This window comes from Atta colombica, unplaced genomic scaffold (genome assembly GCF_001594045.1).
Source record: "Atta colombica isolate Treedump-2 unplaced genomic scaffold, Acol1.0 scaffold137, whole genome shotgun sequence".
Classification (NCBI taxonomy): Eukaryota; Metazoa; Arthropoda; class Insecta; order Hymenoptera; family Formicidae; genus Atta; species Atta colombica.
Genome location: NW_017259225.1, coordinates 1,012,250 through 1,026,611, shown reverse-complemented (window position 1 = coordinate 1,026,611; position 14,362 = coordinate 1,012,250). Strand labels below are relative to the sequence as shown.

At 33.8% G+C, this 14,362-nt stretch overlaps 3 protein-coding genes across 7 annotated transcripts in view; 2 read left to right on the top strand and 1 right to left on the bottom strand.

Annotated features, from left to right (window-relative positions):
* Window positions 1-1,114: 1,114 nt before the first annotated feature.
* Window positions 1,115-2,234, bottom strand: LOC108684664 (protein C10). 3 transcript variants are annotated; one of them, XM_018189104.1, is made up of 4 exons: window positions 2,159-2,234; window positions 1,818-1,926; window positions 1,437-1,613; window positions 1,115-1,360 (listed from the first exon to the last, which is right to left on the bottom strand). In XM_018189104.1, the coding sequence occupies exons 2-4, from the start codon at window positions 1,855-1,857 to the stop codon at window positions 1,224-1,226; spliced, it is 354 nt and encodes a 117-aa protein (XP_018044593.1). In that variant the 5' UTR covers window positions 1,858-1,926; window positions 2,159-2,234; the 3' UTR covers window positions 1,115-1,223. The 3 variants fall into 3 exon arrangements, with proteins under 3 accessions (XP_018044593.1, XP_018044592.1, XP_018044594.1); XM_018189103.1 differs by having other exon boundaries at window positions 1,818-1,958; window positions 2,159-2,205; XM_018189105.1 differs by lacking the exon at window positions 2,159-2,234 and having other exon boundaries at window positions 1,115-1,357; window positions 1,818-1,977.
* Window positions 2,235-3,168: 934 nt separating this feature from the next.
* LOC108684662 (nudC domain-containing protein 3) lies at window positions 3,169-4,590 on the top strand. Of its 2 annotated transcripts, none has more exons than XM_018189098.1 (5): window positions 3,169-3,230; window positions 3,314-3,435; window positions 3,506-4,073; window positions 4,160-4,348; window positions 4,431-4,590. In XM_018189098.1, the coding sequence occupies exons 2-5, from the start codon at window positions 3,338-3,340 to the stop codon at window positions 4,521-4,523; spliced, it is 948 nt and encodes a 315-aa protein (XP_018044587.1). In that variant the 5' UTR covers window positions 3,169-3,230; window positions 3,314-3,337; the 3' UTR covers window positions 4,524-4,590. The 2 variants fall into 2 exon arrangements, with proteins under 2 accessions (XP_018044587.1, XP_018044588.1); XM_018189099.1 differs by having other exon boundaries at window positions 3,200-3,230; window positions 3,301-3,435.
* A 1,266-nt stretch (window positions 4,591-5,856) lies between these two features.
* Window positions 5,857-14,362, top strand: part of LOC108684634 — a 31,059-nt gene continuing 22,553 nt past the window's right edge. For both annotated transcript variants that reach the window (XM_018189054.1, XM_018189055.1), the window contains exon 1: window positions 5,857-6,469. In XM_018189054.1, the coding sequence (XP_018044543.1) occupies window positions 6,344-6,469 (126 nt within the window). In that variant the 5' untranslated portion in view covers window positions 5,857-6,343. The remainder of the gene's footprint in view (window positions 6,470-14,362) is intronic.

The window sequence follows — 14,362 nt, the reverse complement described above, 5'->3', positions numbered from 1 at the left end:
ATATAATTTATTATATATGTATATATATATATGTATATGTGTGTATATATATATATATATATGTGCTTGATTATGTCATACCACTCTGATATTACATATTGATATTATTTATTTTACAATAAATGTCCGTTTATAAATAATGTTGCTATAGATTATAAGAAAAGTTTTTTTAAACATTGAAATCTTGTTCAACGATCTCAGCATTTTTTTTTTCTTTAAAATAACGATGCATTTTTACAGTTTTATACAAATAGATCTTTATCAATATACAACATTGACAAGGGGGAACTATATTTGCTTGTCTCTCATTCAAGTAAATCAGAAGTTGCACGATTCAAGCTGCTCTAAGTAAACGTCAAGTAATTCCAATGTATTATTTATCGTTAAATCTATACTTTCTGTTGGCTTTATATGCAATTTTAATATACTTGCTTATATGAGTGAAATTGTATATTTAATATGTATTTATCCAGATGTTCGCCAGGACATGAAGTTAAAATGTATAATACGTATAATAACGTGTAGAGATTTAATTATATCATTGTCTGATTTGAAAATATAAACGATTCTATTAGCCATTGTGCCTGTTGAATATAGGATGATGTATCACACCATCCTGTATACTCTGGTTTCGTTTATGTAGATCTGCATCTTTTTTACCTATTTTATTTAAGATTTAAGTAATTAATGTATAAATCATGATGTATACACAGCTTCATCCCTGTGCGAACAGTGGAATTTTTTGTTTAGCTTTTAGAGCTCATGTAATTGCAGGAAAAAGAATTTAAAGAACATTTATATAAATAAATATAAAAATTTTTAAGTTTCTCAAATTAAACATTTAAAATTCCTTTGGTACTTTTCTCCAAAAGATTTGTATATATACAGATTTGATTAACTGGAATCTCTACATTTAATTAAATTGTTCTATAAAAGAATAGAGAAAGAACATTGCAAAAATATTTTCATTAATACTTCAATATTTTCATTACTACTAAAAATTTTTTACACAAATATTCCTATTGAGATATTACAAAACAGATTTTAGTGACAATCGGTTTACAAAATATTAAAAAAATATACATATATATAACAAAAAAATAAATGCATGGAATAATTTTTTCTTCATTTTTTCTACAGACATTGTCTTTATCTTATTAACTTAATATAGTCTTTAGATAAAAATGGTATATGGATTTTTTTAGATGAGATCTTGTTTTAATCTAAAGAGATGCTTCAGTCGAAGAGTTTATCGTAACTGGTGGAAGAAAATATGAACGAACCTGATTATGTAGCTGTGCTATTTCAGAATCTTCTCTTTCTAAAGCCCGAATGAGCTGCGCAAATTGTACAGTACCTGCTTCGTGTGCACATAATTAATTTTTTAATTCTATTTTTATAAGATTTACTTTTAATAATACTCTTAATCTACGCACCTTCTCTTCCTTCTGGAAATCCATAATTTTTTATGATATCCATTTGAATCTGTGTTACTAGTGGAAATACAAACTGCATCATTTTCAACATCTCATTGCCGGAATTTTCCTTAGCTTCTGCAAGTTTTTGCAAGTTTTCAGGTGTATTTAGTGCTGTCAGAACGTCAGTCAGTATAGCTGAAAGAAAAAAATATTTATTTATATTTTTTATTGTATATTTATAATTATACAATTATATTTCAATCATGTTTAATATATATACATACATATATATTTATTTATATTTAAGTTATCAACGAACTCGTATAATAAACGCGTTTTGAATTATAATAATATACAATTTCTTATAACAAAAAAATTATCCTTTAGATTTCTAATTACCTTTCGCAGTTTCCAATGTAAAACCAGGAACGCTTGCCATAATTAATCAGAATATAATTATACCAGATATAGTATAACCGAGAGTAGTTTTTCTTGGGCAACGTTATCACTGCAGTTGAATTATGTATGGTAAACTGAGATCTTGCAAATTATTATTTAATATTTATTATAGTTAAATCGACATATATTTATGTGTAAAAATTTTTCATATATAATATCCAGCACTAAGAACAAACATTTTTTCCAGATTATCATACGTAATTTGACGAAATTCATTAACAGCTAATAATTGTTTCTTTCACGATACTATTGATAAAATTGCAATAGTTCGATTTATTTACATTTATTTGTAAATGACAGCCATTCGCAGACCACTTTGACATTTTCGAGATCGTCAGATAACAAGCGTAAAATGCGCCATCTTGTTGAGAATAAAATGTAGGTCTGTTCTTTTTAGTTGAACTTCTTGCAGGATGCGTTCCAATATTCACTGTCAATGTTGAAAATCTATAGCGCACGTAACGTATATTATATAACTTCAGCTGGCAGTGCTGAACGGAACGCGCCCATAGTTTATCTAGTGGCCATATTCCCAATTTACTGCCAGCATTGAAAATGCTACAATTTACATAACTATAGATTTTCAGTACTAGCAGTCAATTTTGAAACACAGCCAGTATAATTAGAGAGAAACCTGAGAGAGGCTAAGCTGGTCTTTTATCTGTTACTGTCAAAATCACCCGTCAAAATCGCTACCGCCAGTACATGCATTTTGGGAACTACGTGACTACATACATTTGAATCGTGCAAGAAGTTGAGCTAAAAAAAACATGTTTAAAGCTAGTCATACACACTTTCCGTAAACAGTAAACATAACGTAGGTTTTCGATCAATCGCGTTGCTCGATTCGATCGTCCGTAACCATAGCCATAACAATCGAGCAACTCGATTGGACGAAAACCACACTGTTATGATGCGGTCGCAATGGAAGGAATAAGGATTCCAACCTATCAGAAACCGTGTATTCCGGTGTATCCGATATCTGATAGATTAAAATCATTATTCCTTATTCCTAATTCCTTATTCCTTCTGACTGTTATTCCTTGTGACTCTACCTTTACTATTATGTGTGTGACTAGCTTAATACAACAAAGAAGAAATCTCACGTTGCCGTTATTCGACATGCTGTATGCTATTAAAATATTTCCAAAAATAAACAAGCGGACGATAATTTTTCGCATTGATTTAGATTCTAAAGAATTTAAGAGAAAGAATTTACTAGAATTTTATCAAGTATATGTATCAAGTACTTTATTATTTTCAGCATATTAGATATTACGACTCGGAGTAGTCAGAGTGTTATAGTACAGGTTAAGATAAACATCTTTAGAAATTTGAAATGGTAGCTGAAATGTAAGTTTGTTCGAGATCATTTTCTTGAGTGAATAATTTGCCCTTTTCATGTATTTAATAATTAGTGTAGTAAATATCTGTAGGACCTGGTAGAAATCTTTTTAGTCATGGGATCCAATCACGATCAAACATTTTTGCACATACTTCGTGAAGAAAAAAACATTAATAATTTTTTGGATTCTTTTTTTGGATTTTTACATAGATGGTAAGTATTAGAATGTATTAATGCTTTAAAAATAAAATTTCATTTTACATAATAAATTTTACAATACCAGCACAGACTTTTATGTCGAATCGAACTCAGAGCAAAAATTAGGCTTCCCACCAGGAATAGCAGAGGAACTTGTATTAAATACCATGTATAAGTGGAGAAACGCTACATCTTTACAAAAAATAGGATTTCCTATAATTGATAATACAAACAGCAGCAGCAGTATGTCAAATCAATTAGTTCTGATACAAAACGAGAATTGCAGACTTATACCACCAGTGGCACAGGAAATTGAAATTGATTCATGTAATGAAGCCAATAATATTAAACCATTCTCTGTACAATCTAATACAAACCATATATCGGACAGTTACAACGGAGCTGTAAGGAAAAATTATACTTGGACCCAGACTCTCAATGATTTGGATGTAATTATAAAAATACCAAAACATATAAAAGCATCTAAAGATACAATTAAAGTTGATATAAGCTCAAATGAAATCAAGATTGATGGAAAATCTTCTGTTTCATCAGCAAATTCTGAATGGGAGAACATTTTCAATGGCAAGTTTAGTTTTAAAATTCGAAGAGATGAATCTATATGGAGCATTGAACCTGGGAAACAAATTAGTGTGCGTTCATGTAAAACATTCAACCTAATTATTTAATGATATCCTCGAATGTATTTAGTATCTACTTATTCTATTTGTATTTATAGATTCATCTTGAAAAAGCTATAGAAAGATGGTGGGAAGCTTTAATTGTTGATGAACCAAAAATTGATTTAAACAAGATTGACTGTTCGAAACATTTTGACGATATGGCGCCAGAAGAACAAATGAAAGTGCAAGAATTAATGTGGAATCAGCAACAGAAAATCTTAGGCAAACCGACATCTGAACAAATTGTAATTGTCTATATCTTGTCCGATTAGCATGTGTAAAGTGTGGAATACTTATTACAATTTGTAAATAATATTGTACTTATAGAAGATGGAGGCTACCTTGAAGCAGGCATGGAATGCAAAGGGATCACCTTTTTTGGGTACGCCTTATGATCCTTCCATTTTAAAGTTAAATTAATATATTTTAATATATTTTCTGATTACAATTTATATGTACCTCAAATATAAAAAAATCAGATTATGTTTATACTACATAATATTTATATCAAAATATTTATATTGTAATAATTATACACACACACACACACACACACACACACACACACACACACACACACACACACACACATATACATATGTATATGTATATATGTATAATATATACAACAATTTTATCTAGAAATCTTTCTATTTTAGTATTCTGAAAATTTTGTCTTATATGTTTTATATATTTAATATTATGAAAATAACAACATATTTTAAAAGAAAATAATGTAAATTATTGTACTTTCGTATTTGGATATTACACTTTGAGAATAAGAATAACCTAAAATAAGTAAATTATTTTTTAATAGTGTCAATCTATTGATAATATATAAAAAAAATTTATTGTAAAGTATTTTATATTATAGAAGGAATAGCGAAAAAGCTTCCCTTTTTAGAAATAAATGCAGGTGTCTACAAAAGCAAAGAGCTGACGATCTGGATCTCGGCGATACCTTGTGAATCACGAACGATCCGAGAGTTCAGAATGCGCGGAATCCTACGCTTTTCCCTGATGTTTATGCTGACTTTATATCACAATAGTGGTGGGATCGTTCGCCACAGAGACGAGGCAGGAGCGGGTCACACAGGTACACAGCCTCGAAGAAACTGTTCTCATTTCGTTGAACGCGTTCGCAACTTTCCTAAGCTTTTACTTCGACCGATTCTAAACAGAGTTAGCGACGACCGGCATATAAAGATATATCTTTGTATTGACGAAATCCATATTACTCTAATAGCTATATTATCAAGAAACACTGCGTCCTTTCTCTTTCGTAGATACATATTTCATAGAAAATCTTAAGAAAATCCAAATGAAGCTAATGATTCGATCAGATCTTTAACAGCAGAATATGATAATAAAACTCGAGAGACAGATATAATTTTGGAGAATTCTTCCATGTTGTAGAAATCTACGTCGTATCGCGATTTGCAAAAAAAGATGTCACAATACATCGAGATTGAAACACGTTTCAATTCAAACATGTTCTTTTCAAACGTGCTAAATGTACCGCCGTGGTAATGTTGAATGATATACATCGCCACGATAATATCCTCAGGAATTCCTGCGATAAGACTCAACAATTCTTTCCTCCCGCGTCATCAGCAGCGCCAGGTGCCAGGTGCAACAGCAGCAGGTCGTGTACGTTGAGCACCGCTGCAGGTAAAACACAGGTAATATACCTGCCCGAGGCTACGAGTCCATCCCCACCTGAGGTCCGGTTCTCTCTCCTTGCTCTCTCGGCCAGCTCTCCGGCTGGCTTTCCTTCGAGGTGAGTCGGGAGTCAAGCCGTTAGTATCGTTGCCGTTGTGATTGGAATGGTGGTGTGATGTGCATCGTGACGAAGTGCGCATCCTGAAGAACAGCGAAGTACGTGGATTTTACGCACAGAGAGAGAGTTGAAACCCTTCCTCCCCCGACTCCCCGCTAACGAATCCCTTTTCATCCCCCGGTACTCGCGCGAGATTGAGCAAGATCGAGAGAGCCGCGTGCCCGCGTTCTCCAAAATCCCCCGTGGTCCAGCTCTCCTCTTCACAGTTCGTGGTGCGCTTCGTGGCAGCTTCTTCTTCGCGCTGATGCCCACGTACAGTCGGTAGCAATAATCACCACGTAACCGCGGTGAGTGCGAGGTGAAGCTAACGGAAGAGACGGGAGAAAAAGAGAGACCGAAGATTCGACGAAGAAGAGAGAAAGGAAAGAACGAAAAGAGATATCGGAGATAAAATACCAAGATGCCGTGCTCCGCAGTGACGCTGTCTCTTGCCACCATAACCGGTATAATCGCCACTGCTCTGCTGGCGATCGCCTTCTCCACGGACAACTGGCTCTACACCGAGGTCAAGCGCGCTCAGATCCAGGTTCGTATCAGGTTTTAATATTGACAGGAACATCCGTCGATCCTGCCTGTCGAGATTTCACTTACTACGTAGTAAGATATATCTCTCAAAAGTAGAAAAACGCGCAATAACATAAATCACTTTGTTTCTTTTTCATTCCATTAAAAAAAATTTTTGGGAGAGAGAGAGGGGGGAAAGGGGAGAAAAGCATCGATGAAGTCAAATAATATATGTATTCGAAGTTCTAATATATTTCTACGCTGAGATATATTTAAGTCTAACAAATCAAATTACATTCGAACTTCAAATATATATATATCGTTTGATCAACGTCTCTTTCTTTTCCAAGTATCCTTTTCTAAAAATGGAAGGAAAAGGGAAAGGAACAAAGTGATTCATGTTATCGCATTCTACCACTTTTAAGAGATTCGGTTGATGCTCTCTAATTCTTAGAGAATTAAAAAAATAGTAAATAAATTAAATCAAGATTAAAGTTATCTTTGTTGAAAATGAAGTGGACATAATTATTGGATGCAAAATTAATTAAACACTAGATTTTAATTATAAAGACTTTATTCTTTAGAAATATCTAAAAATAAGTATCCGAGTAAAAAAGATATTCGTCACACTGCTTTGATAAAAATGCAATCAATTTAATGTATATTTTATTATAAACTTATGGATGCATATAGAATACATTTCTATTGATATTTTTATTTTAAACAAATTCTTTCGCTTCTCCTTATTTTTCTCAAGAAGCATTCGCTGCATTTTCTTTTACGTGATCACGTAATTCTGCATTCCAAAGGGATTGAAAGCGATTTGAAACGTTAGCGTAATCAATTTTTCTAAAGTAATAAAAGCAATCCAAAAAAATGGTATATCGTTCCATCAAGATTTCAAGATTCATTCTTTTCAATTATGTCTTTCCTGTGTTTAAGGGAAGAAAGAACAAGTTTTTTTCTCAAGATAATTCACAGAAAAAATTGTAAAGATAAAAATTGTATAGGATACGGGATATCCTATTGAATTCTTGGATCGAGAAGAGATTTCGACAACGGGTAAATAAAACACGTGACTTTGCCATGAAGCGATCTATGTACGTGCGCTTTGAAGAATCTTTTATGAGAACGCATCACAATGGAAATTGTTCGTTTGCAAGGACTCGCGTTATATTAATGTGCAATTTGAGGCATTGAAAAAAAAATTAAAGTGGATTGCGAAAGCAAATGAGATCTGATGATGGATTTTTCCGATGTTGCGATGAAGCGTTATCAACATCGTTGAAGCTTAATTCAATTTGATTCTTCTCTCCATACTGTAGTCAGTGCTCTCATCTCAGTATAGAATCCTTATGCAAATTCTAAAGAAAGTGCTGCACACGCGGACAGCTCCTGTGCTGAAAGAGCTTCGATTCATTTATGAAAATGGACATCTTCCTGCCCGAAATTGGATCGCATCCGAATCTCGTTATTTCTGGCGACCGAAGCTGTCATCAGCCGCCCGTGCTCGTGAATCTAATTTCTTCTACTTCCTCCGCATCCTTAAGGATGTGAATACGCTACAACAAAAAAAAATTGCGGCACAGCTGTGCTCTTGGGCTTTCGCCAGTCAGTCCTATCCCTTATTTTCAATGATAATTTTGTAGTTTTTGCGTTTGTGCATAGTGACACATAATTGTATCGCACTAATGGGTACAATTTCCGACATCGTTATAATCTCATTTCTGAGCACACAACAGATATTTACCGATCTATAATGAATCAACGGTCCATTATAGTAATTTCTATATAATTATGTGTTATCGTTACTATTATATCGTATTTTCGAGTAATCACAATCCGTTTAAACGATGAACTATATTTAAAATAAACACGTCAGAATATACAATTACTTAAAGTCATTTAAAGATTAAGCTGTTAATTAAATTAATTCAACATTTCATATTAAAAGGTTCACATAGTTTCATTCATTTTTACGATAATTTTCGAAAATTTTCACGATTGCCTAATGGGAAAAGTATAATTAAATAAATTAATGTTAGAAAGCAAATAGAAGCACTCAATGGAAGAAAAAAGCAAGTTCTTATCTCAGGATAATTTATAGAAACAAAGAATTGCGAAGATATGCGCAGCGATATTATCGAATTTTCGCACATAGAAGAAACGACAACGAAATAAAACGCACGACTTCTATCTATAATTTCTTTGCTTTTTCGAAACGTCAGTAATTTTAAGACATTCGTAATTTATTGTTGGAAGGAGGGATATAAAAAACTATTCCACACAACGATTTTGTTAATTGACATATACTACAATCGAATAATTAGAAACAGGGCCACTACAAATAACTATTAATTAGCGAAGCTAGCAAAAAGTAACATTAATTAATGGAAAGATTGCGTAACCTCTATTAGAGGTTTTCCAAGAGAAATTGGCTCTTCCTCAAGAAGGGGAAAATAGGAAGTAGAATTTCCCATCCCGGCTTCCGCCGTCCTTCTTATGGGTGAATGTACGGGTCGAAGGTCAAGTTTACCCTCTAAGGATAGGGTCGTTGAAAGTCGGACGTTGTTCTCACGAGTTCTCCGTGGAATCGAGATGTCAGCGGTAATTAAAAAAATTCTAGCTGAAAAGAATATTAGCGAAGAATGCTCAAGTCTTTAATTAATTCTTTTAAGAAACAAGAAACTTCACTTAACTTGAACATGGTAGATCTTGAATATTAAAGACGACACTAAGAGGTTTACGTTATCTAACTAAATGAAATTGATTCATTGTCTTTTTTATAACAAAAATATCAAGTCAATCAAACACTTTAAATTTAATGTAATTGATCACGTCATTCATTCAATGATTTAAAAAACCATATATCAAAACGATTGACTGATATAATTAACTTTATATTTGTTTAAATAAAGTAATCACACCTCTTTTTCGTATGTTCAAACAATTTTCTTTTCTAGTAATTTTTTGAAACAATAATAAATTTGAGGGTTTTGAACGTTTGCGTTCCTCTCGATTGATTTAGATTTAGATCTTTTGTAGTATTTTCTTTTGCAGCATCACAATTTTTAGTTCTAACATAAGAAACTTTTTAATAGATGATAAATCGATGATTAATGATAAATTTTTAATAAATGATAAATCGATTCGTTGGCGTCGCGAGTTACGCGATTACGCCACGACTTGACGCAAAACGCAGCACGCGAAATATTCCAATGTTGATGTAACTTCCTGTGCAACGCAAAAATCATATCCACGGATGTATGTAAGAATAGGAATTATTAAATAACAGGCACGTGGACATTCTATACGTCATCCTGCATGTAGGTGCCGCCACATCCATTCAGTATGATTATAGTCAGGATTGGAAGTAACTAGTTAAAATGTTAAAAGTTAAAAAAAAAGTTAAAAAGTTAAAAGCTATTATTAACTTAACTTAGTTAATTTTAAATGCATTAAATTTTAACTTAACTAAGTTACTTTTAAACGTTAACTTTTTAACTTTTTTTTAAGTTAAAAAATTTTTTTATCTCTTTTAAATATCTTAGAAAAATAATAAGCTATAATAAGACTAAGGGGGGGGGGGCATATATTCGTAATCTATTCATATTTTAAAACTATCTTAAGTAATTTCTTAAGATAATACAGCCCTCTAATTGGGTTATGCCTTATGCCATAAGCCTTAGTCCGGATCTATAATAGGTGTTTTAAGTTTTAAGCCATAAGAAATTGACCAATAATCAAATATTCGCTTCTCGCATTCGATTATAATTGGTCAATTTCTTATGGCTTAAAACTTATTAAAAAGTAATCACTGATCTTGTATATTCTTTATGTGTTGGTTATTTTTTTAAAGTTATATAACTTATATAGTTATATCGTTATGTGTTATACACTTATTCACATATGAATAAAAAAATTAAAAATTTAATTTACTTATATATAAATAATCTATATTGTAGTTGTTATTTAATCTCATTTTAAGAAAAATTAGGACATTTTGATCTAAAAAATAATTTTTTTCAAAATTAACTTTTTTTTTAACTTAATTCAATATTGATTTAATTTACGTTAATTTTTTATTCTTTCAACTTTTAATTTTAACTTTATTAATTTTGTAAAGCCATTAACTTTAACTTTATTCAGTTAAAAAAAAACATTAACTTACCCAATCTTGATTATAATATACGATTGTACAACGAATTCGTCCGACTGCTTCGCGATTAATGATTTTCAACTCGCAGAGAAGGACTCAACCTGCATGATAATTTTTATTTTTCGTGAAGAAACTCATCATTTGTGCATCTCTTGTCTTTGACGTTATTATCGAGGTCGCTCTAAGCAGCTGAAGCTCGTCACCGATTAATCAGATTATCTCGTTAGCGGAATCTCATTCCTTCTTGCGTTTTTCTCTTTCTCTCGAGCCAAGCTCTCCTCTCCTCTCTTCTCTTCTTCTTTCTTTCTTTCCTGTCTCGATCTCCCATCTCTCGTCCCGTGCCTTCAGAACGATCGACATTCCGAGCCGCGCCCATTCTCAGCGCGTTGACTCAACGAGTTTTGTTTGGTGCACCGATCATGCGGATGCCTGACGCGTATCGGCGTATGTCCTTTTACACGAGAATCGAGAGACGACAGATGAGCTTCCGTTGAATTGGGATTCACACAAGAGAGAGCAAATTCGCGTAAATGGACAATCACGCGCGACTCAAGAATTCGCCCTCATATCTTATTTTCATGAGATGTGATTGACTCCATTTTTTATCTCAAACAATTGCATCAATCAAATTCTCAAAGCTTACGCCATATTCAATCAGTTTCCTATAGTATCAAAATTCTCTTCATTTTTTTAACTTATTTGACATTCTACTGAAATTCCACATGGACTTTTAGGACCTAAGGATCCTATATCTAATAGTTCCTCTTTGTAATCAGCAATTTTATTAAAAATTCAAAATTGGTATTTTATCGAAATCCCATATGGGGCCCTTTTAGGACTTATGAATGTTCCTGGTAGCTAATTCTCTCTCTGTTAAACTTTCGACTTTCTACCTCAGTCGAGTGTCTTCATTAAAATATACGAATTGATTTTTCCGCGTGGACCAATCGTTTTATACAATTAGAGATTGACCGCTCGATAGATCATCCACCACTGCTCCACTTCTCGACGAAGATGGATGCGCAAATATTTGATTCGAGAGATTCTCGCGACGCAATGCAATGCAACGCGACTCGACGCGACGCGACGCTGCGTGACGCTCTGTTATTTTCTTTCGCGCGTCAGGAAACCGCGCGATTCCCGGACCTAGACGATCGGCCGATTAAGCTACCTTACTTCCTCGCTCGAGTGACGAGAAGGTGTCGGGAGAACCGCCGCGTACAGTTATATCGCCATCGCTGAGCGCATCCCGACCGCCGACGAGAGTAGGCGCGAGCGGACGCATGTTCCAAGTTCCAATGCCTATTCCGCTGCGAGTGGCACGCACGCGAGGTGATAATTCCACAGCCCCCGCGCACCCCGCGATGCGACCTCGTCAACACGCGAAGTAGCTGTCGATTAACGGGAAAATGCGCGTAAATTCCCAACATTAACGAAACGACTCCGTCAATGAGAATGAGCTTCGGCGATTCTCTTCAGCTGAGGAGAACTATTATATAAACTTTCGACTCGCCCGAGTCGAAATTTTGATCCTACTTTGAACCTTTATAGTTTTAGGATGTATATAGACTCTAGAAATTTATAATAAGTTCTAATCTAATGAATTGAGCTCCTATGTTGAGCCTGTAAATGGCAATTATTGGAAAATTTCCTATTTTTAGGTTCAAAAGAAGTTTTCTGAATATAGAAGCTGTAGATTAAATAATATTGAAAGAGGTACTATTTGATTGTTGAAGTATCAAAATAAATTTATAAAGTTTAATTAAGGTTGAAAGAGATTGAAAGTAGGATCAGATTTCTACTCGAGCGTATTCATAGTCAGATTCTTATTAGACTTAAAGTTTCTTTAAATTTATCTTTAGATGCTCAGTAGCCAATGATAATTCATAGAGCATCTGAAGATAAATTTAAGTAAGCCTTAAATATAAGGCCTGATTACGGGCAGTAAATACGATTTTTCAAAGGACGATCTGAACGAAATGGACGAGTTATAATCTCCTTTCTGTCCTCGTTGAATTCTATCCTCGTTGAATTGCGCAACGAAAGATAGAATGCGGTCCACTTGACGTTACAAACGTTTCGAAGTATTTGCTTTGACTAATCGAAAGAAAAAAATTTGATTAATTAGTCAATTAAAAACTACTTTGAAACATTTGCAGTATCGAGTGGACCGTGTCTATAAATTCTTATTTAGAAACATACTATACGTGTTTATATACGCTCGAGAATATTATGAAGAAAGTGAATTATTTCCTAATACTCTGACATTTCTTCTTGATTTAAAAATAACATTTAAAAATAAAAATAGAAAAGATGATGATATTTAGAGGAAAGATCGATAGATTGATAGAACTATAACATTCGAGATTTTTAATTGGAATATTATTTCTGACTACAGACTATAGTACAAGATTACAAGATTAAAAAAGTCGAATCAGTTCTACGAATTGATTCCATGTTGCTTTATTACGTTCAAGAAAAAAAGCAATTAAAACATTTAATTTCACATGTACCTACGCGCGAGATATTATATTTTTCTCAGCTTTGTATAAATCCGAGATGCTTGTATCTACGACTGCGCGGTAATTTTCACCTTGCCGCTCCCGCTTTAATAATGAATTACTCGTAATGAACTCTCGCGCGTGTTTACACGATGTGTGTGTAATATTATTATCCTGCCCGCGAGGATTGGCTCGGTTGCGTTGGCATGAGCTGATTACATCGTTCGCGTATTCCTGCTTGTTCGGATGGTCATAAAGGCGTCCATTTAGCACTCATCCTGCGTATGCAGTAGCGCCTTACACGGCATTATATTCATCAAGTATAGTCGTTGTACTTTCATTCGAGAATGAAGGTGACGTGGCGAGCTGGGCGCGCGAGGAAAGGAATGCGCGCACCTGAATTCACTTCGATATTCTTGACATCAAGATAAGCGGAGAAACAGGATAATATTTGAGAATGTAATCCGTTCAAAGAAAGCGAGCGAATATTTTAAATAATAATATTTTTAAATAAGTTCGAGCACCATTTAAACGCAAACTGACGCGTAAATGCAGCGCATTTATAAATATTGGGTGAAAAAAAAAATCACACAGATAATTAACAAAATACGAAATCACGTCACGCTAGTTATTTCGCCAACAAGTCATGTTTCTTAACGAAGAATTGAGACACGATTGTAATCGATAAGTTAAGGGAATCGTGGTATGTGGAGGACTCTTCAAGGCCGCGGCTCGCAATCTGCGACGCTTTTTAAAGATGTTGAATGGCGTAACGCAGCTTCGTGCGCGAAACAATTCGGAGAAACTCGAGTATTGCACGAGTATGCTTTCTGTCCGAATCCATCGACGGAATCCATCGATGTCCCCGATGTGAATCCGACGACGCGTCTTTCATCGTACAAAAATAATGCAACGTTCGCGACTTTACGAATTTTTTTACTTTACGCTTTCGGACACAACGATTTGCAATACGCGATATAATTCATTTAATCTATGCCATCCAGATTTTTTGGCATTTGAGAAAAGCGTTCGATTTTTATCGCCATCGAATAGTAACACGCTGCACAAGTTTATAAGAAGACAGATGTAGAAAGCAAAAATATTTCAGCCAATATAGTAATCAATGTGTCAACATTGATGGTATTCAGTACAAACAAGTTGTGCAAAAGTCGCATTAAGTATAGTATTTGTGTGTTGGGTAACATACACTCAATACACTATCGGGCAAAAGTTTGAGACCATTAGTTGAAAATAT

Bases quoted from the DNA above. Each gene is read 5' to 3' on its own strand.
- LOC108684664 (XM_018189104.1), bottom strand. From the start codon at position 1,857: ATGGCAAGCGTTCCTGGTTTTACATTGGAAACTGCGAAAG. The intron at 1,614-1,817 runs GTAATTAGAAAT...TTTTTCTTTCAG, and splicing joins TACATTGGAAACTGCGAAAG to CTATACTGACTGACGTTCTG. The intron at 1,361-1,436 runs GTGCGTAGATTA...GTGCACACGAAG, and splicing joins ATTTCCAGAAGGAAGAGAAG to CAGGTACTGTACAATTTGCG.
- LOC108684662 (XM_018189098.1), top strand. From the start codon at position 3,338: ATGGGATCCAATCACGATCAAACATTTTTGCACATACTTCGTGAAGAA. The intron at 4,074-4,159 runs GTGCGTTCATGT...TTGTATTTATAG, and splicing joins AACCTGGGAAACAAATTAGT to ATTCATCTTGAAAAAGCTAT. The intron at 4,349-4,430 runs GTAATTGTCTAT...TTGTACTTATAG, and splicing joins AACCGACATCTGAACAAATT to AAGATGGAGGCTACCTTGAA.